This window comes from Athene noctua, chromosome 1 (genome assembly GCF_965140245.1).
Source record: "Athene noctua chromosome 1, bAthNoc1.hap1.1, whole genome shotgun sequence".
NCBI lineage: Eukaryota > Metazoa > Chordata > Aves > Strigiformes > Strigidae > Athene > Athene noctua.
In genome coordinates this window covers 103,701,443-103,724,714 of record NC_134037.1, presented here as the reverse complement: position 1 = coordinate 103,724,714, position 23,272 = coordinate 103,701,443, and the positions used below count along the sequence as shown (strand labels likewise).

The following is a 23,272-nucleotide window of genomic DNA, read 5'->3' as shown; positions in this document are numbered from 1 at the left end:
ATGGATAAATCCTGCATGAAGATCTGGCTGTAGGCGAAGCAGGCTGTACCCTACAGAGTTGCTCTGATAATTAAAACTAAGACAGAATTCAATCCCAAACCTACTTATTTTAGATTATGTTTCTACTACTTCCATCTACCTCAATATCCAGAAGTAGGTTAAAATTAAGCTAACAGATTTTTTATACTTATGTTTTGCCCAAGATACTAGATCTATTCAGATAATCCCTTTTTAAAAATCCATTTTTAAAACAAGAACTATAAAAAAATTCCTGAAGTATTTCATTACCTTTCCCAGTTTCCTAATGGCATGTCCTCAAAGCTCATGGGAAAAAGTTGTTCTAGTCCCTATACATATCTGAGTGCTCCTGCTAAAAGATAAACTTGATGATGACTATTTTTCTTATTTTAAAAAAGCACATTACACGTTTACTTTTGCTTTGTAGCTGTAGAGACCTTTCACAAAAGCAAGTTTCTCTCAAGTCATTTATTTCCTTGCAAAATACAATCTACAACATAAAATACAAACCAGCATGTTTTCCTCTAATCCCTTTCAGCTACCGTATTATTCTATGCTATAAAGCAGGTGTGAAAATTTCAGAGGGAAAACATGAGTCAGTTGGATCACATCCCCTTCAAATACCTCAATTCTTTTGTAGCAGACAAACTTAATAAGGATTCAGAGGTTTGGTTTGTTTTGATTTTTTTTTGAAAGTTCATAGGAACTATTATACCAGAAGACAGAGTGAATGCTCCAACCTAAGATAAGTATCTTCTAGTAACTCCCCCTGGGGAAAGCATGACTGAGGAGTTAGTATCATTAGCCAGCAGGAGAGTGATCTCATTTCAGTGACCTTGTTCTATCAGCATCAGCAACGACTTACAATGGCAAAGCATTTAATATTAATATGTAAACTCTGTCAAGTGCTTTCTCAAATGTCAAGTGCCCCTCCCCCAATTTACAAGATATTATTTTATAGATACTGTATTATAAAAGTGTTATGAAGTTATGTTATAAGCAGTTATTAATGCTTTTGCTACAGGCTGAATCTATAAGATGTGACCAAGCAACCGGCTGTTATGGGATGTCTACTTCGGATAGATCAAACTCATTTTTCTAACATGCTTTGCCAGTGTTTTATTTCAGAGAAGTGACAAGCTGTTGGCCTCAACAGCTGTAGTGCTAATGGTTCAAGAGCCAGATAAGCTGGTAAATACAGAAGTTTTCAGACTGGGACAAGAAAAAGGATGGCAAGAGGAGTACAGGCATTACATACTTGATTATACTTTGTCTCCTTTTAGACTATTCACCATCAGATGGACATGGGGTGTTTAAAAGACTTTTATATTTACTTAACACATTCATAGCTTCCCTGCTGGAAGCAGATAGTCATTGACATACTAGAGAAACAAATGTAGAAATGCCATTAGCATGAAGGGGCTCAGATCTACCTCCAATAAGCTTCTCTACACACATTCCAATACTTCTTTTTCAGCAGAGTCTAATGATTTACATATTATTCTTAAGTAGAGGAAGTTTCAATGACAGATTAGTAACATAAACTGACAAGCTATATTGTGCCTGTCAACAATGCACAGCAGAGCTGTTGCTGTCTTTGGATGATGACAGTTGTCATGTAAAAAATACTCCACTTTTCTTTATATAAAAAATACACTATCTGAAGTCAGTAAGAGACCATGAGTAAGCATTGTGTAGATTTTCCACACCCAGCTGAGCTCAGTTGTTAATGGCATTAAGAACAGAAGAATAAACCCCAAGTTTATGAATGTCTGACAACAAATTGTGTAATCCTGGTGCATCGCTGTTGGTGTTGCTAAATCTGGTCTTGATACCATAGTGTCAACATCCATCAGGTGCAAGCACCACATGCCACCTCAGTCATTCTGTGCCTTTCTGTGGAAGTATGTGCAGATCTTCCTCATGGAAACTGAAGTTGTTGCAGCCTAGGAAGTAAAAAAAAAAAAAAACAAAAACCAACAAGAAACGTTTCTAAGTTAACACTTCATATGCTGCAGGAGTCTTAAAGTCTTCCCTCCACCACTGCTTCAGTTTGTTCAGCTTCCTAACTAAGACAGTAAATGAAAGGTTCTTTACTGTAAGCTGTTTGTCTTGCAGATAAGAGGCTTACTACCTACAAGAAGCACTGGCTAAAACCTAGGGTTGTCTTACTGCCATAAGAAAAGCACTCTGGCTGCAGCTTCAGCTTCCCTACAGCTGATAAGAGAGCTGCAGAATTCCAAGATGCAGCAAATCAACAAATGCTGCTGGTATTCCAGGAACCTCCTCAAGTTTTGAGTACAACACAGGAGCATCCCAAAATCTGAACTAGAGCATACTGAGCAGGAAAGGTAATTGTTCTGTAGTAATCTTACTCCAGGGCAAATCTTTCTGTCTTGTGTTTGAACATGCACAGCATAGAGCACAAGTAGTGGTAGGTTTCTTATAATCAAGATTTCTTGGTACCACCACAATATGAAGAGTTCAGCTGCTATGCATAACTTAAGGAGTGGTGACTTGCCTGCTTCATATCTGATAGAAGTGCTAGAAGGGGTAAAATAAAGTAAGAAATGAGATACCAAAATAAGCCTTAATGTTGGCAACAACTTCTAGTGTCAGATATTCAACTGAGAGTACAACTAAAATTTTATGATTTGAAGTTTACCTAACATTTACTGAAATAACACTCAATCAAACACACTGTAGGACTTGGAGTCCACTTTCAGAGACAAGTCAAGTTTGGTTTGTTTTAAAAAATGTAATTATAATTTCTCAGTTTACACATTAAACCCTCATGCCTTCATGCCAACTTTTTTAGCTGCTTTATAAGCTTAACTTTCAGATCCTAGGATGAGCTCTGTGTTAGGCTTCTTGTACATCAAAAGTAGGATTATGTAGGTCAAATCCTGCCCTCTGACTCTTTTACAATTCCTTCGTATTCTGCTAGTTTTCATCTGAAGGGACTGAAGCATTATTTAGGCCCATGGTTTTAACATGGGTAACAAATTCTTTTGCTACCTAGGCTAGAGTAGAATTCAGCTCTTTCTTCCAATGCTAAACTGGTTTTCCAGCACATAAACAGGCAGATGTGATGTGAATACATAAACAGTACATCTGCTAGGAAAGGTGCTGTCATTAATGTGCTTCTCAGAGTAGAGCTGTATTTCATGATGATGGCTACATCCTTTGAACATCGAGCTGGGGACCATGAGAATCTCTGAGCTCCTGTGTGCCCTAAGTCCCTTTAAGATGAGGGACACCACCATCCATCCTAAAAATTCTGTTTCTGCACAGAGGGGATTAGTAGATAACAGCATTAATGTATCTGGTTTATTAGGCCACAAATCACCCCTTTTTTCCATAATCAAAGGGATCAGATAATTCTTTGAATGCCTGAGCATGAGAGAACAAACAAGGGAAAAGTTGCAGCCAGGGATAAGTTCCTTCATGAGCACTGTCACTAATCATCCTACTTACAGTTTTTGGTGAAGTAGCTGCTGCCACAGCCTCTTGTCGTTTGACACCAGGACTGCAAGATGATGGGGGGCTGTTTGATGCACGCTGGCTGCCAGACCTGCCAGTCCGTAGCTTCTCTCCTAGAGCAGACAACCAATTTTTTCTTTCAGGTGAACTATTCTCTTTATCTACTACCTCACTGTCTTTCCCACATGGAGATCTGAAAAGAAGGGGAGTTTGAATGCTCAATGGGTTTTTATGGCTTCCAGGGAAGGAAGACTCTTTCAGGCCGCAGCTGGAGCCTTCGTGGTCATTATCCAAGTCAGCCAGGCTGAGAGAGTCTTCATCACAAGCATTTTGGTCTTCAGCCAAATGACATAAGTTCAGCTTGGATTTCTTAGCTGCATGGTCCAGTTCAGTCACACAGCTACAGGCCTGCAGACACTTCTGCCCCACATCGTCTTTCTTGCTGCAGTCAAGCCTTCTCTTGGCACGCTTTTCAAACTGTGAGTGTGGGGCTTTAGGAGGGCAAGTGGTTTCCAGGAGACCTTGGGTGACTTCTGCTAGGGCTTTTCTAGGAGAAGGAGCCTTTATCTCCACTTCTGTAGGAGAAGAGCATGGAGTCCTTGTAACCCAATGTTTAATGGACATTTTGGAGGAAGTGATCAGTTTGGGAGAAGCACATGGGCTGGTTCCACTCTGCTTGCCTGGGGTGCAGGCTGTGGCCATCTGGGTTTTGAGAGCGCCTGTCGGAGTGTTTGTAGACAAGGGAAGATCTCCAGAATAAATGGGAGCACAGGCAGCCGGCCGTGGTGAGGAAATGCACGGGCTGCCCACTGTGAAGACCTTGGCAGGAGTACTCTGTGGGCTGGCAGGCAGTCCTGATAGGGGAGAAATAAGTAGTCTGATGAGGCACACAGAACAGCAGATTAAAGACAGCCCTTTTATAAACACCCCTTCCAACTAGGAGATGAATTTAGCACTGAGTCTGCTTCTCAGACATAGCCTTTTGAATTAAGAGGTTGCATAAATCCCTTTGATTCTGGTTAAACTGGTACGAGTCCTGTGTAAAATCCTGTATCATATCGGTAAGTATAATACAGTGCGTTTGCAATCTCTGACGTCTATCCCTTCTGTAACAAGCACTCTTATGTGAGCTACAGCCAAGGGACTGATGGGCAGACAAAACAGATCTTGAATGTTCCAAGTTGATCTAACCTTGCTGGAAGCCTTGCAGTGGCTTAGTCCAGACAGCTCTGTACCGAGATGCTGCCTGAGAGCCAGGCTGATCCCCACCTGCATCACCATCTTTAACCGCTGCAAAACAGTTGAGAGACAAAGGGACTGTGAGCAGGTCCCACAGCTAATTACAATACCAAGGAAGCTATAATGGCATACCATATGAATAATGTTCCTAGTCAGGCGTTAATAGTTGCGTATTTTAAAGATGGAAAAAACAAGAGTGAGAACAGGAAAGGACATTCTCTTGTCTTTTTTTGGAGGATTTTCTGCAGTGATATATTAGTATGAAGATGGTAGTTATTTACCACACCCAGGGAAATAAGATAAATTCTTCACCTCCTGAACAGGGACTTAAATTTCAAAGGAAATAAAATCTGTCACTGTAGTAAGTTACTCCTTTAAAGCAAATTATCCCCAAATAGATATTTCAAGTGGCCTTTGAGCTCACCAGCCAAGATGTACACTCCCCTGCTTTTAAAAAAGAGGTTCTGAATATCCAGACTCTTCAAAGAGTAGTCACAGATAAGGGCATAAGGACCTTGCTAGTAACAGTGGGACTCATATTTATCAAAGATCTTGTTCTGTAATATTAGAGGAGGGTTTTCAAAATTATTTATTTATTTATTTCTGGCACCCTCCAACAGAGAACACATTAGCAGGTTTGTTACGTGACTGTTTTCTCATTCATCTAACTTGCGGTGATGCAATTAAATAGGATAGCACCTTAGTTACTCTATGCATTTCCACTGCTGAGCACAAGAACTCTAAACATCTTCTGTATACGAAGGGTTTGATCTGAACTAATTCTCAGCATTAGCACTGTACTATAAAGCACTTCATTAGAACAATGAGAAGTCTAGTGTGAATAACCTGCCATTTTCTTTAGGATGCTGGGCTGTCTCACAAATAACATGTCGAGTGAGCCACCTACATGACTTGTTGATTATATACCATACTAAGCATCTTTCAATCCCTCCTTTTACTGTGTTATCTAGTATCTGAAATACAAGTACTGATGCATCAGGGCAAAATTAAATAGGATCCCGTATTAAAGGATCCCACTACAAAACACTCTAACACACAAAGCAGAGTTAAAGGCTCATTTCCTGATAAAATATGCTACTTCATAGCAACTTGCTTCAATCTGGACTAAGAGAAAGTAACTGCCAACATCGGTTCTCCTAATCTTTACTTTAATGAGCATTTACAAGACAACAATATCTCAGCTGGGGAATTAGTTGCACTTAAAATGCTAAGCAACTAGAGGTAGAAGAGGAGTAGCAAACTCAGAAACTCTTGATCCCTAATGACCATCTACGAATTCATACAGGAGAAATACTGCATAAATAGCTGTGTATGAGCACTCTCAAACCCAAACCAGTCTGAAAGTTATACTGTGGAGACATTGGATAAGGGGAAAAAAGCTATCCTGAGAGTTTGATGGGCATCACCAAATGAAACAAACCCACACTTGAGAAACATTCTGAAACTTCACAAAGAATACGAGGATCAGACTTTTTGTTAAGACGGCATTCATTATTCAAGTTTCTACTAAGCCAGTTCCAAGCTGTTTCCATTTACGCTGCCAGTGCATGTAGTACAACACTGTAATTACCTGCAGTCAACCTGTGTTAACACCAAAGCAGGTGATTTCAGATATTTCCTACCTTCTCTGCTACAGATCTCCTAGAGTGATATTATCAATATCCAGATCTAAGAGTCACAAATTGTCCATGCACAGGCCTGCTCCAAAAATTTGGTTACACTAAAACATAGAGAAAGTAGTGCAACTTAGGAAAACCACAAAAAATAATTTCCAAAGAAAAGGAAACTGTGCTTGGTACACTGGATGATATAGGTCAACAGTCAATACGCAACCTCAATCTTAAAATTCGTTCCACATAAATGGGTGGGGAAATACCTCGATCTCATCCCAGCGGGTCTGAAATAGTACTTAGCTTGCCAGCTCTGAATCAGTCTCTGCAGATAACTCCCATATTCTAACAGCATGTGCTTTGTGTTCAAGAGCCAAGGTCAGCAGGAAGCCTGCTGTTGTATTTGCAGTGTCTGTGTACTTCCTCTTCCCTCCCCTGTTACTTTACTGCAGCAAGAGTATGGAGAAATAAGTTCTTTTTCTAGTATAATTGCCAAAGCTGACTCAAAGTTTTAGTGTACAAGCTACTTCAGATTTCAGGTTTCTGGACTATACCTATGCTTATTTCTTTTTTGCTGAAAATAGTACTCAAAGTGATTTTTGAGCTCTCTCTGAAGCAGAGAGTGTACACGCACAAACCATTTACCGTCTACAGAACAGACCTGGCACTCTCCCTGCTATTGTCCTTCAAACTTCCTGTAAGACAGTTACTCACTGGCAAAAGGTTAGAGGTAATGTTATCCCATTAGTGGGATTTGGAGACCTTCAGCCTTTATTTGTGTTAGCCAAGGTGAAATTCATTTGGAGGGTGGCTAGAAAAGATAGGTGGAACACAGGAAGGCACACCAGCAGCTGCTGGGAAGCTATTATATTCTTCGTTTCAGAGCTACTCTACAGAGAAGCTCATCTTATTTCACTTGGGGGGAGGTATTCTCCTTTCACCTACTCTACTGTAACAAAACCTAAGTTTCAGACAAGTCGAAGCAGTGCTATGATCCAGGGCTCCTTTCTTCTCGTCTAGGGTACTGTCCAGGGAGTAGCTTCTCTGTAGAGCCCAGATGTGCTTGCTCTGTGAGAGCATGGTGCATAGCATGTCTGATTGCCTAGACTTTGTAAAAATGTATCTCATTTGTTAACTAGCCTTAACACGTGAATAGATGAATGCTGCTGATTAATTCTGGAACATTATATGCATATATTACATGCATATTTGAAGTACTTTCCTACGTGGCACTTGTCTGTATAGACAGTCAGTACTACCGTATGAAGCTGAATATAGAGATGTAATATTGATAGCAGCAGCAAAGAAATCTGTGCAGAATTCAGCTGCTGGGCAGGAGGAAACAATTCAGTGTTCCAAGACTGTATATGTGCCATCAGCCCTTTACTGGGTAAACAACTAAACTGGAAAAAACATATGATCTTACTGCTTGCAGTTATTGTTTGATATTAAAAAAAGTGTGACTTGTTGCTGCAGTGCATGCACACATGAAATCTACTTTGGCTGGTCAATTATTGAACCCTACTGATACCCACTGAAGATCTGGCTACCCAACAAGCTGTACTAATGAATATTGGCTTTGCAGTCTGGTCATACAAACTTCGGCACACTTCTAAGCTATTTCAGCCAGCTTGTCTTGTTGGTGGGCAGAAGTGCTTACAAGCAGTTTTTGTCTGGCTATATCGCCTCATATGAAAAAAATAGATGACTAGTAAGACAAGCCAAAGTCTTTTCTTGGTACAGAGATCAGCCAAGATTCAGAAGCCATGTTTCAGAGCAAGATATCTCAGCTCAGGGGCCTTACCTGGTCCATGTTGTTCTTCTAGTCTCTTCTGAGTGACCCAGCCCACCAAGTTGATTTTGCTGAATGATGATTTCTCCTCCTCAGGACGAGGTCGTAAGCGCCAAATTCTCACAGTGTTGTCATCAGAGCACGTGGCAATCTACAGTATAAATTAGTTTGTTGGAGGAACCAGGGCACATCCTATGGATCATTGGCCAAGTGAACTAGAACAGCTACACCCAACACACCATGCCAATATGAGTGAGAGTGAAGCCTGGTTGAGGGTGTACAAGATTTACCCATAAAACAAACAAAACCCAACTCTGTTTCATTACTGTACCAGAGAGCAGTATTTGCTTTAAAGCAGGCAACACTACTGCCTTCACGTCTTTCTGCTAGAGAAATCTCAGTCACCAGTAACCATTTACCTTCGTAGCTCTGTAACAGATGGTAGTCTGCTCAGGAAGGGCCAGGGCATATTTTGAGATTTCAAAATATTTGAATCATGGCTGATTTGGTAGACAAAATCAGCCATGCTTTTTTCACCTGCATCAAGTTCTTTCTCTGTTACTTAGGACCCTTTCTGCTTGGGGACAAACATTTGCAACACACCAAGAAGGTGACATTGGAAAGCTGTTGCACTAGCCTTAAGCACCATCTCTTCATAGTCAGCAGTATCTGGCAGAGAAACCAAATCTGCTAGAAACATTGGTCTAGATTCCTGCCACAGCATCACAGGCTCCAAAAGGATTTGTGGAATCTTGTCTGAAGCAGCAGCAAAACCCACCTAGCCCACATTTTATGGCTCTCTTCAGACTAACTGGTGACTCACATGGGAATCAGCAGCAAGAAAAAGGAAATGCTGTGGCCAAAGTTCATAGTAATCTGGATGGGAAAGTGCCTCTGCTCTGACCTCTGTGACACCAATATTGTCCCTACAGAAAGCACCTTTGCCTCTCAAGTCACTCCAAGTAGCTACCTGACCTGTCTTAGCACCACATTTTCCACTTTTCTTCATGCTTTGGCACCTGTACCATGGCTGACTGTTTCTCACCTGTGGCAGTAACGATTTTAAAGGCTGCATTGGTCTGCATTTCCAACACATCACAATCAGGATGCTGGGATTCCTCTAGATCACGGATTTAATCTAAAATGCTAATTCTCATATTTTTGTGCATCTTACACAACTAGAACAATTCCTCCTGTTTTTCTGCAAGACTCCCACCTTCCTACACTGCAACTCTTTTCTGAAGACCCAGTGATACAGTGCAAGTGGCTGACTTGGTTAATAATGTGGGGTGAAAGAAACTGGCTATTATTAGGACACTGTTTAGGATTTTTCAGGGTTATTTCTCATTTTGAGCTAGACCAATCATTTGAACCAACCTCCTACTGCAGTTTTCTTCATGATACCTGATACATAATTACTGACCTGAATTCACTGGAAGTTTTTGGGTGTACACACGAATATGTCATAAAAAAAGCTCAGATTTTGAAAAGGTCACAATGAAAAAAGTCCACATATTTTTTAAAGGGCATTCAAAGCTTCTTGCTGCTCTGTACAAAACTAGCAGGTGTATCAATGGTCAGACAGATAAGGAAGCTTTAAGTATGGAACCACAAAACAAGCTTTTGGCTTATGAAAGCCCTGATTAAATGGTCTCAGTTTTGTCTCTGACAGGTAGTGTCGCAAGCTCTCGTCAGAGAGCTTTGTTCATTTGCAATTTTCTAGGTCTTATCAAATAGCTTAAATGAATAGAAAATATGAAAAAGTTCTGATACATTGTACTCACGTAACAAGCTTTGTTTAGTGCCCCCCTAAATGAATATTTTTAGAAATCATTGACTAAAATTTTTCTCCCAAATACACAAATACTATTGCAATTTTGAAAAGCAGATGTTGCCACCTCACATCTATTGTTTCATGGGAAAGAAAATTTTCCAGAAAACAAACCTTAGTGAAGTCTGAAGGACACCAAGCAATGGAGGTTACTTCTTGAGAGTGACCAAGGAGTATCCGTGGGGGAAGGCTGGGCTCAGAAACCTTAAAATTTCCATTAAAAAAAGAGTATAGAATCAGAAGCACCACAGTCTAATATACATCACAAAGAAAAGACCCCACAGCCCACCTGTGAAGCATGTGAATACTTTCCATCTTTCCTATTTGACACGGATAAATCGAATGCTCTCAGCCTGTCATCATGAGGCAACAACTGATGGAACCCTAAAATCTGTTTATGTTTCATCTCTAGAGGTGAAGCAGCTGATCAGCACTGAGATGTATTGACTTTCCTGGAAACACTTATTTAATTCCTACTGCACATAGGATTTCTGCCTCCGGATTTGTCAGCCCAAAACATGACACAAGCACTTTATTAAGTAGGATGCTGAAAAGTTTGGGAAATTCAGATGCTGAATCAGGATAGCCAAATATATTCTGCTGCCATTTTAAAAATGTCCCAGTTAATGGTTTATTAAAAAAAAAAAACCAAACATGCCACCAACAAAATCCTGTAGATGAACCTTCACTGGCTTCAGAACTGGCATTTGTGGGACTGTGAAGTGCCTGTACCTCCTCCAACCAACCAGCTGGACCAAACACCCTTTTAAGAATTCAAAAAAAGCTCCCTAAATAACTCATGTTCATTAAACTGATCTCCATTTCTCTTACACCCTTCATAAAAATCTACCTTCTATTCTACAATATTACTATTAATCTTCAACTACAGCTTATGTAAGTGACAGATACAGCCAAAGATAGCATTAAGTGGCCCAAGGAAGAAAACACACACATACACACACAGAGATTATATCCAAATTTTGCATGGTTTCAGCAGGCAACCCTTTCTGGAGCTATGAGTCACCATTATTGATGTGACATTATAAGGGGGATTTATCAAGGGGATTTGCATAAATGACTAAGTGAATGAACCAATCTTTTACTGTGTGGGAAAAGGAGAAGACATTACATATAGATTTCAAAGGAAGATGCAAGACATTGGGGGAAGGCTTCTGATTTAGACACAAGTTTTTCTTTTGTGGCTCACTTCGTACAACAGCCTGCAAAACCGCAATCGAATATCCAGCTTCAGATCTTAAAGTTGTTCTCATACAAACAGGCTCATCTTAACAGGCCATTTTTTTTTTTTTCCCTGGCATAGCAGAGGCAATCATTTGACTAAATATCCACTAAATGCCTTGGTCAGAGTATTTCCTTCTCTGCCAAAACATGCAATACCATGGAAACTAAATCTCTATTTAGGGAATAAACAACAGATCTTGGTGCAGAGAACACCTTCGTTTACATTTAATAACAGTCTTGCTATGCATGCATAACTGACACAATAGCGGTCTAGTAGCCACTTTCAGGAAACCAGAGGAAAAGAATAACTCTTGCTGAGACACAATGGTTTCATGCTACTAGTGTAAATTAAACCAATTACACCCATCTTAAAATACTGTGAACTGAAAGAGGATGCATAGTTATAGCTGTGTGCACTCTGTTTAGCAGAAGACAGCTGGCCAGCCTGTGCATGTTAAGTCAGGATTAGCCAGAGAACTTGCTGCTTTTTGCCTGATTTAACAGGATATTGGTGGGGAAGTTAGAGCTATTGTGGAAAGGTTAAAAAGAGAAACCTAGGAAATGAGACTTTATTAGTTACTCTACTCACTGAAACAGCTGTTGTATCCATCTTCAAGGGTCAGCATAAAATGGTGTACATAGTTTTATGCACCATACGACACAGAAGCACTTCAATTCCCATGATGGAACAGACCAAAGGGTAACTTAATATGGTTCCCTTGGCATGGTCTGTACCAAAGGATTCAAAGACAATGGAAGTATATGTCTATGAAATATATTTTTTTATTACCAGGAAGGTATCTCAGCTGGGTACCATCTTTGTCAAGAAAAACCTCTCTGCTCTCTGGCTTTTATAATCTTAGGGTTGTTCAAGAGTCAGTTCATTAATAAGACTAGTAATTAAAAAAAAACCAAAACAAAACACAGTGTAATAAAGCAAGCGTTCGTTGCCTGGAAGTGATTTATGTATGGAAACAGACTGAAATAGTGCCCTTGTCAGCAATAACTTCTAGCCAGTGTTCCTTGGGAAATGCTGACCCAAACACAACTTAGCATTGCTCTTAAGAGTTTCTCAAAGACATAATCTGGGTGGACAAGGTCTTTCTCTGCCTTTCATTCCTCAACAAGGCCTTCCTCTGCCTTTCATACCTCTCTAGATATGGAAAGCTAGCACTCCTCATTAATTTCCTTCCAACATTACCTATTAATTGCTCATGCAATATATAACCATTTTTTTTTCACAGCATAGTAAGTCCTCATACCAGGAAAAGATACATATGTTTGAGTCAGTAAAATCTGCCAACATTTAAAACAAATTAAGAAGCCTCTGTATATAACAGATCTTGAAAGAGACAGTTTCGCAGGAAGTCCCACATTCTAACATGACTATGGGACTAAAGTAAAAGTAATCATCTGATGACTTATTTAATAACTATGCAGTACGATCTGTCACTCGTGATAGTAACAGAAGCCTTCTGTACATGAATGCATTTTAAATTACTTTAAATGCTTAAACTTTGAGATGTAATGACATCCTTGAATGCTCTCGGCTCCGACCCAGCCTGTGTTCCAAGAAAGTATCAAAACACACAAATGCAGAATGCTCAACTCAAGTTTGCACAGGTATTTTTGCTGAACTTGCACAGAACATGAGGAAGGTTAAAATCATACCACTTGGCAGGGGAATAACTATGCTACCACACTCCTGCCACTACTGAGTAAGCAATCTAGCCGCTTACAAGTGTTCTCCAAATCAAAGAGACTACATGCTTAAACCACAACTTCAGCAGGCTGACCCTTGGCTCTGAAAGGTTTGTATTTTACTTTCAAACTCATTCTGAAAGGGATAAACAAGTCAGCATTTCCCCCAAATTACCTCAAACCTGAAATAGGCAGTTACCTGTGGTTTCTGTCTATTTTGCTTCAATAAGAAGTCTACTCTGTTCCCATATGGCTGTCAAGTATGGGAAACAGAACTTGAAGCATGCCTTATTCTGAGATCCCTGCTATTAACTTGGTGACATTTGCATTTCCTACGCGTCAGTGCTGAGGAAGCCTCTTGGCTGTCAGATGGTGCTTTGGAATTTTGCTGAAGGCTCTGGCTGAGCCCTTGCTGTACTACAAAGGCTTTAACTACTGTAAATTAAGCATGAGAAAAAGTTGTCTGAAGCAAGAGCTGGAAAGAGGGGAGATGGGGGAGAAAGTGCCCTTTAAAACAATAAAGTTGTTAGTTTTCTGCTAGTGTGCTCCATTGATAAATATGAGCTGAGAACTGTCTGTCTACTTGTCATAGCTGGCTAAATCAACAGGATTGAAAGAGGATTTTAATGCCCATTAAAACCAGATTAAGATCAGCAACTTGCAATAAGCAGCAGTGATGAGAAACGTATTGATGGCAGGAGGTGGCAGGAGGTTAGCGCTGGTTTACATTAAACAGTTACATCTAGCCTTGTCAGCAACAAACACACTCTGGGGCAGAACGTGCCAGGTACTAACCCATGCTGCTTTGAGCAGGAGTGGGAGGCAGGGAGTGTCCTATGTGGACATGAAAACCAAATAAAACGGAAGAGCAGAGCAGCTCTGAGTTGCATGCTTAAGTCTGTCCCAATTGTCTCACCTTCCAGATGTAAGCGTTGCAGTCACTTGAGCCACTGACCAGGAACTGGTCATCTGGGCTGGTGCTGGACTTGATGTAAAAGGTTGAATTTTGGTGCCCGCTGAAAACGGCCACTGTGAAGAGAGAATTAGAAAAAGAAAATAAAAACCCCATTCCATGCACAGCCCTGGAGTCAATTTCGCAAGGAGGGCTGATCTTACAGGCTTTTCCTGCAGAGCCACATATCCTCTGGAGAAAGTGGTTGCGCTGCTCCCTCACTCAGAGGCTCTGGCAGCATGAAATTTTTTTATTATTCAACTGGAGTTATTCAGGCTTCCCAAATGAAGCAATAGCTTTCTCCACAGCATTAGGAAGTGGTGGCAGTTTCGTTAAACCTTTAGCTTGACCCTTATGGCAAGCAGGCTGAGACATCACCTGGGCTGTCCCACCACTCTCATTAAGGTTCCTTGTCTCTTCCTCCTTCAGCCACTGTCACCAGCCCTACTATGTTAACAAGGACAGTCGCACAGAAAACATAGTGAGGACCCTCTTCCACCCAGGTAGCAACAAAGGTGCTTGCTGCTCCTTCCTCCTGCTGCCAGTATCTTTATTTTGTCAATAAAACTTTCATCATGTCAGCCATGCTCACTGGCTGCCTGTATTTAAGGTCTCAGTAGCCTTTGCTAAAGCCTTGAAACCATCGCTCCGAATGGCTGCCATTCCCCCTATTGCAATAACCGTAAGAACCAGCAGCTGGCACAAGAGCTGAGTGTGGATCTAGAGCAGTCAGACACACCATCTCCCATCCTCTTGTTGGGGCAGAAAGGATGAGTTTCCCAGGGTAGCACCAGGTGGGAGCTGGCACCCCTCTGCCAACCCTGTTTTAACTGATTTTGATGAAGGAGGTGACCAGAGGACACGTGGCTGTCTTTGAAAAGTTGCAAGAACCCACAATATCCTTTAGTTTTTACCCACAGCTGTCTCAGTGCAGCGGTTACCAGACAGCAAGTCCCTTCCTAAGCCAGACCTACCAGCAAGTCCTGTTCCAGTGAGGATTTCCTCATGTGCCCCTGCAAACTAAAGCTGCCTCAATACTGGCTAAGAGCAGGCGCCATCCGGATACGAGTCGGCAAGCGAGGAGAGAGGCGCCAACCCGTGGGCAGGCGCTGCCCTCTGCGGGAGCACTCGCACACTGAGAAGCTGCACATGCTTCATTCAGCTGGATCAACCAAGATTGCTCGCTGGGTTTTATCAGCTGCACACAGAAGGCAAGAGCTCCACAAGGAGCCCGAGGGCAAGATGCCCTGTGCTTTGGAAGGAGCTCTCTCCTGGGGGGAGGCAGGCCAGTGAGCATATTTCCACAGCTCAGCGGTGGCACCCGGGGTTAACCTCAACAACTGACCAATTTACTACTGGTACCACTTCTCGACTCTGGAAGCATTCTCGCCCACCAGACGGCCTTTCTGAAGAGCAGACAGAAGGACACATTGTTCATTTAATTTCAATTAACTGAGAGACTGCGAAAAGGCAATGGAAACTAAATCATGTGTACGGCTGGAATGCATCTAACAAGTTTTGCTGCTTTCTGAGAAGAAGCCACTGGCCTATGACAAAGCAACTTAGTGCACCAAAGGCTGTGGGCTATCTTGTCAACCTAAAAGTCACAGATGCAAAGCTGGGGATGCTTTCTCCCATGAACTGCAGTAGAGGCTAAATTTAAAAGACACCTTAAAATATCTGAATACGACATATCAGGTGATCACTTTACATGGATACGTATCTTAAGAGTTTGAAAAATCAGTGACTACAAGTAAGCAGAAGATTCAAGCTTGCTTCAGGTGGGTAGTAGCTGGACACCAGCCATTCCTCACCAGATAACTAGAGTCAACATTAGTCTCTGGGTGAACCAGTATCTGCACTTACATTTTTGTGCTATTAATTTTACGTGGATGGACACAAAATATGAACAGCCCTTGTAACAGCACCTTCTCTCCCAGGTAGCTTTAGAGATAAGAGCATGGACTAGGTTTCTTAAGTATTCAAGCTGGTTTATGTCACCAAGTCATAGGGAGAAATTTGCCTTTCTATGCTCTGGAATAGCTATTTTTTTGCAGCTATTTCCACAGATATCATGCATACCTGGAGTGGTCCTTAAACTTGTCATATTGAACATGTAGATACTGTCATCAGTGCAGTTAGCAAACAGATTAGCACCAGTGGAATCCAAAACCAGGCTAGAATATCCTATAGACAAAAGGAGAAGTTCTTCATAAGAAATAACTCCACAAAAAACATTTTGGAAAACAAGCATTGTCAAAGAAATGCCTAGAAAGGGAAATTTGGAAAGGACCTCTTACATATGAGATAGTCATTGGAAAATTTATTTGACACAGCACTTGCTGGAGAACGAAAGTTTCTAGAATAACATCTACATTTTCTCATGAGGATTCAGAGTGATATTTAGAGAGCAGACAAGCTATCTGATAGTTTCAAATGGATAACAGGAACAACCAATTGTAGAAGGAGAGATTAAAAATAGAAACCCTCATGCTTTGGTAGAAGAAGCCATCCTCTGATTTGCTAGTGATCTTTAGCCTGGTAGAAAGCGACAGGACAAGAGGGAATGGCCTCAAGTTGCGCCAGGGAAAGTTCAGACTAGATATTAGGAAACATTTCTTTCCAGAAGGGGTTGTTAGGCATTGGAATGGGCTGCCCAGGGAGGTGGTGGAGTCCCCATCCCTGGAGGGGTTCAAGAGTAGGGTTGATTTAGAGCTTAAGGATATGCTGTAGGTGGGAACTGTGCTAGGCGAACGGTTGGACTAGATGATCTCCAGGGTCCTTTCCAACCTAGATGATTCTGTGATTTAGGTTCAAGAAAAATCTTTTCCTGCAAGCAAGTTATTTCATAACCAGCTCCTCGATGATTTCCCTCATGTTCTTGGGGCTGACACTGACCATTACCACATCAGGACAGTTGATTAGACAAGTCATCAGGAATTACTGTGTTGCATCAGAGCATTGCAAAGCATTAAGAAGCACAGAACAACATGAACAAGAGCATTATTATTTTTGATAACAAACAGCTTCAAGTATTACTCGACTCTGGAAGGCTATAATGTAAAAACCCAGTCCAGTCTGTTGTCTTTGCAAGTTACAATGCAAGAGTTCAATGTGATTTCTACTCATGCATCAAAATTAGTAGCTAAATTCTATCTCAAGAGATCTCTACTCCCTCATCTCAATTTCTGAAAATGCACTGCTGAAGCTTATGCAAGATTTTATCACCGGTGCATGATACAAAAATGGGGTACTTTCACTCCTCAACTTGAAAATTTGGTATTGGCAATCAAAATACCCTGCTGAGCTTGTCAGTCTGATCAATAATTGGCTAAAAAGATAGGAGGTGGCACCGTCAGTACTTCTTAAGTTCACTTTGTACTTTAACAGATACATCCTCCCATAACTTACCAAGTTTGCGAGTACTGGTCCCAGGGTAGCAAAAAGACTTGAAAGGCACCGGGTCCTGACGATAAGCAGCATAGTTCTTGCGCAAGTCCCATACTTTGATCACACTGAAATAGAAAAGCAGAAGTGTCTTCAAATTCAAAATTTCTTTTGCAATGCTGACAGGGCGTTCTAAGAGCACAGGAAGACTCGTTGCTCATTACTGGGGAGCATCCAGTGCTAAGGAGCACAACTGAGCAGAAGTAGAGGAGAGATGTGCTGAAAGCAAAGCAATTGCTCTGCTGGATATGGAAGAGGAAGCAGCACTGTCTTCTGTAACCAACACAAGATACAACAACAGCCAGCAAGTCAACTTTCTTCAACTAGTAAAAGGAAATACAAGGATGCCTTTATACTCCTGGCTTGTAGTTTTAAAAGTTCTTCAAGTTTTTTCTTGGTCTCCAGGAGCAAGCCTATCTCATGAGCCATAGGCAAGAGAATCGAGCTCATCTGCCTCAGAAAGGCTCTGACCACATGGAGCCTATTAAAGATTTGAGTCCTGAGAAGGTAATGCTAATCAATTAGACAGTTTGCCTGAGTTTTAGGACGCTGCAACGGATCTGGCACCCAAAAGAATGCATCTTTTGTAACTCAAGGCAATATTTTCTCAAGCATGCCTACACATATCCAGGCACCAACCACCCACTCACATCCCAAACCAGCTCACTGTCTAACAACAGTCTGTTTATATCTGGTCCCATAGGTTCATGAGAATAGAGAGAGATGATAAGAACTGCTCTCATTCTGCCCCATAGCTAAGACACCAAAATGAGCATTTACCACATATCCCAGCGCTGCAATATCCAGTAAGGAAGAAAAGCAGCATTCAGCTTTGTCAATGCAAGCTGGCAGCGTAGCTCTGTTGATTCTACCTAATAGTAACTCTAGCCTCATGGGCCACTGCGTGATCTTAGAAAAAAAATGCCCCAATCTTTCTGTGCCCCTAAGGAGAACACACAGAATAGACAGAAAAGCAGGCATCCTCTCTCCTTACCCATCAACAGCTCCTGCAGAGATAAGAGTATGCTCGTCCTGAAGCAGCACCACAGTTACACTCTGCTGGAAATCCTTAAAAAGAAAAGGAAAAAAAAAAAGCCACTTTATTTTCTTTCAAGGTCAGCAAGATCTTGCTGTTTAGTTCAAGGCCAAGCGAATAGTGAGAAAACTTCCGCCTAGCCAGGCAGGAGAACTTGGAAATACCAGACACCATTTAGAACCCTTTGAACCCTCCCACCAGGGAAATTGGCACCGAGTTATAAGTATTTGGGCAGCAGTTTGAGATTATACCTTTCAGGTCAGAGATAAGAGAGCTGTCTGATCACAAGGTTTAATAGATTAAATAAAACCAGGGCTTATGCAGTAAAGCAGTAATTTACATGGCCAAAATAGGGGGAAAAAAGAAAGAAAAAAAATTACAATCTTCCCTATCTCCTCATAAAAAGGAATGCTGGCCATTGGCTTCCTCTCTGGAAAAAAAAAGATGTATTTTCACATGGCATTTGCACAAAGATGGCTTTGATGGCACGTGGGTTGTTAGCCAACTAAACAATGTCTAAAAATAGTCATAGCAAGTGTCCATGACACAAAAACCTACCTCTGCAAAGATAAATGGAAGCATTTACCACATTCAAGCCAAATATTCCTCACAATAATTACTTAGGTAGACTTCTATGAATAACGCTTCTATGAATAACACTTTTCTCAGAAGAGAGGCCTACATTTCATTTGTTCCCCAGATACCTACCACCAAGGGAGCAAGTCCTCTTAGGTTCTGCCTCTTCTTCTTCGGTTTGGAAGGAGTCTGCTTGTCAACCACATTGTGTGCTCCACTAATTTGATTTACCTGCCTATAAAATCCATCTGAAAGAAAGCAAAGACAATTGATAGTTTCTGTGCAATTTTGCTATCATTTTAATAAAACAGGCATCAGCTTGGAATAAGTCCTAAAACGGGGCTGAGACTAACCTTTAAAATCATGAATGTATTCTGAAAATAGAAATTGTTAAGTTACATATGAAACTGATGAGAAGAACACAATAGAAAACAGGTGCATACATTACAAAAAAATACAGAGGTCAGTGTAGCATAGGCATTGAAACTAAAACGGGTATAGGCAGGCTGCCTTTGTAAATCATTACCCCTTGTCCTGTTCTTCAGCATGCATCCTTGTCTGGGGCATTCAACGCATGTCATCCTGAGCAGAACCACACTCACAAGAAGGTTTCCAGTGCTTTTCCACTCTATTTTATAATTTCCTATTTAGCCTTTTGCCTGCTACTTCTCACTCTTTGAAACTTACTGCTTTACTAGAGCAAAGTGACTTTTCTACTGCTTCCCTATACTTTCCACTATAATCACGTGGAGCTTCCCTTTTTCCCCAGGTGCCAGTTTGAAAAGCCATGGAACCTGGGTCAGATGGAGAGTGAGACATGTTCTGGCAGCACAGACCAGGAAACTGCTGGGATAGAGGGTGGAATTGGGAAGAAGCATGAGGGTAGGATCTAACTGGGGAAGGAAAAGCTCCAGGAAACAGAAAGAGAGGAGCAGAATGAGCTCACCCTGCATTTAGTAGGTGTTCCCACAACATACTCAGTTGTTCCTAGCATTCACAAGTTCCTTTGCTCCTGCACTTTCTGCCTTCCTTCCCACTCTGGCAGGAGCCTTCCCAGCTTTGCTTCATCCCTCTGGATGGCTCTGACCTATGTACTCTCACCCAGCACATCCATATCCATGCTGTCCCACACACAGATATAGTCTGTACCCCCTTATCTCCTTACCAATACACAAGGGTATTATCAGGCCATGACGTATATCATGCTGCAAATCTGAGACTGCTACAAAGTGGAAAAATGTATTATACATAGATGAACTACCTATTCCATTATTTTACTGTACTAAAGTAGTAAACTGTTGTCTGACAATCCTCCTCTTCTTACTGAAGTGTTACCTATATTGTAACCAAAAGCATTAGTCCAAAAAATACATCCGAGTACTATTCTTATATGAGATACTGAGCTTTTCTGATACACGTCTGGAAGTTCACTTACCTTTCTTGTTGCATCTGGTATCCCAAACCATGATGTTTCCATCTCTGCCACCAGTACAGAAGACAGCTGAAAGAGAGAAAAAGAGTTCTACTAGCTTCCAAAAGTGTTAATTAACTGAATGCAGTAGTATGTGCCTCTGCCCCAACACTGGGGCTGGCAGTCCTAGAGATACAAAAACCAGGCCATTGTCTTGGAATGCTTTTTGACTAGTTTCCTTACTATTCTTATTGGTTTTTTACTACTTCTCTAGAGAAACCTGCTTATGAAGAGTATTTATACACTTATGTATGGAAGTAGGTGTCATATCTTAAACTGGCCCAAGATCAGAAATGTGCAGATGTTAGCATCAGGTCACTGTGAAGTTCCAACAAGTTAGTTTTGCTTCACTGGCTGGGTCACTGCTCAGTTGGCCTGTGCTATTTGTCAGTTTCCAAAGGCCTTTTCTAGCCCCTAAAGTACTAGGTGTGCCAGAGGGAAAGAAGGAAAAAACAGACAACAGGGAATATCAACATTTACCTTTCTCAAATCTAGAAAAAGCAACTGATTTGAGGCTACACTGGTGACCCTTGCATATGCCAAGAAGCTCGCCAGCTCTCACATCCCACACTTTGGCTGTCTGATCTCCCGAAGCAGTGACCTTGAGAGGAAAAAATAAAAACCTTTAGTCATTTTCTGCACGCAGTTCCCAAAGCATTAAAAATAAAGTCAGATGGCAAAAGACTGCTTACAATCTTGTGTTCCCCTGGTACCCAGGCAAGGTCAAATACCGCGTTTGAGTGAGCCTGCCATTCTAACAAGAAACAAAAGCCAAGATCAGTTCAATGCATTGCAGTATGGTATTTTGCAGAAGACTAAAGACTATCAGACACTGAAATCAGAAAACTTGTTAACAGCTTGCCTTAGGCATGAAAAACACAGAACAATTCACCTATTACTGCTCTTCTAAGAGCACACTCATGCTGCTCTTTGTAAAGAAGACTCAGCAAAGTGTACCAGAGGATTGTGGTACTGCCCACATTTATGTTTAAATGACTTGCAAAAAGCTTTCTTTATTCTAGTAAATCACGTACTTGTCACATCAAACAAAGATCATATTCTATATAATACTTACCCTTAAAGACGAGTTTGCTGTTAGTTTGAGCTTCAGTATCATACAGTCTAACAAATCCTTCTTCATTTGCAACTGCCAGTACATGCTCCAAATTCGGGGCTGCAAAGAAATTGAAATATATTTTTGTATTATGTACCTGATTCATCATCATGCCCCTGCTCCTTGTGAAGGGCCACAGACACTTTAAATAGGGTACACAGCAAATAGATATCTGTGAAATAAACAGTACTTACATAGCAATTGAAATGTTCAAAATGCAGAAACATTGGCAAGCATTTTTTCAGGAACATGGGCAATCAAATGGCTCCAGGAGCGAATTTTGAGATAATGGCCTCTTTCACCAGCTATAATTCCCTAGTTACAGTATTCTGTATCTATACTACCTATCAGTCATCTGTACTTTCTATGGATCTGAGTTGGAAGGGCAGGAAGCTGTCTTGGAGAAGCGCATAGTCTCACACCAAAACTAGACTACTAGAAATAAAAGAGTTTTGCCTTAAAGATTCAGGAGCTTCCATGCTTACTTCACTCATCACATATTTATCATGAGAAAAGGCTACATGTCCAGTGACATCCATCGACCTCTTTGATTTCTACATACTATTCTCCATCCTCTTATACCTTTTATGTACTTTGAAAAAAGCACAGTTTTTCAACTATGTAGCCTAGTGCTGTCACCAAGAGGACATACCTGGAAACAGACAAAGCTGAAACAGAGAGACAGTAAAATAAATGTTTTTGTTGTTGCTTCTTTAAAGGAATACTTTCCACCAGTATATCTAGGAGCACCATGATCCAATTTATATCGCATCTAGGTGCAAATACACTACTACCAGGTCACTTTAAAACAAGAAATTTGAAATTAAATCATAGAATCACAGAATGATTTGGGTTGGAACGGACCATAAAGACCATTCAGTTCCAACCCCTCTGCCATGGGCAGGGACACCTTCCACTAGACCCGGTTGCTCAAAGCCCCGTCCAACCTGGCCTTGAACACTGCCAGGGAGGGGGCAGCCACCACTGCTCTGGGCAGCCTGTGCCAGGGTCTCACCACTAACATATGAGACGTATTTGAACAAACAATAGCGGACAGCAGTGCCCACACGCTGGCCCCTAAAAGGGCCTTTCGAAGGTGACTTTACCAGCAGAAAAGGTGCAGCCGAAAGGTGGGACCGGCATTCCCGTTTCCCCGTAAGACAAGTGGTCATCTTCTCGGCTGCACTGGTAGCCATCCAAGAGATGCTGCAGGGGAAGAGCCGAGGACCGACCTACAACGAGACAGACGGACCGTAACCGCACCAGGCACCACAGACTCGGACGCGAGGAGGCCCGAGGCCCCCACAGCGGCTGCAGAGGCGCCCGAACCGCCCCTCTCCCGCCGTCGGGGGTCTAAGCCGGGAGCTCCGAGACCACCGCTGCGGCAGCGGGCTCACGCCGCCGCAGCCCCGCCACCGGGGAACGAGGCGGCGGGGGAGCGGGGCGGGCGCGGTACTCACGGGGCGGCGCGGCCGAGGCGCGGCGGAGCAGCGCACGGCACAGCATGATGGCCAAGAACGGCCGGCGCGCGCGCGGAACCGGCTCGTGGCGCCAACTCCCGCCACCGACCGGCCCGCCAAACGCGCCTCGGCCCCTCATTGGGCAGCAGGCTACCCTTGCGCCGCGCCCTCTTCCTCTGATTGGGTGTCGGGGGCAGGGGCGTGGCCTACAGGCCCCACCCACCCCGCCGTGGTTCACCGGGATGCAGCCGGCGCGGATGGCTGCGGCTCGTGGGGCGG

The 23,272-nt window shown here is 42.1% G+C and overlaps 1 protein-coding gene across 1 annotated transcript; it reads right to left on the bottom strand.

The window, feature by feature from the left end:
• Positions 1–1,732: 1,732 nt before the first annotated feature.
• DTL (denticleless E3 ubiquitin protein ligase homolog) lies at positions 1,733–23,039 on the bottom strand. The gene is made up of 15 exons (XM_074926095.1): positions 22,994–23,039; positions 22,640–22,765; positions 21,495–21,593; positions 21,112–21,173; positions 20,900–21,020; positions 20,384–20,449; positions 19,081–19,196; positions 18,331–18,404; positions 17,301–17,404; positions 15,972–16,076; positions 13,854–13,966; positions 10,109–10,198; positions 8,176–8,314; positions 3,496–4,355; positions 1,733–1,964 (listed from the first exon to the last, which is right to left on the bottom strand). The coding sequence occupies exons 1-15, from the start codon at positions 23,037–23,039 to the stop codon at positions 1,896–1,898; spliced, it is 2,190 nt and encodes a 729-aa protein (XP_074782196.1). The 3' UTR covers positions 1,733–1,895.
• Between the last annotated feature and the right edge of the window lie 233 nt (positions 23,040–23,272).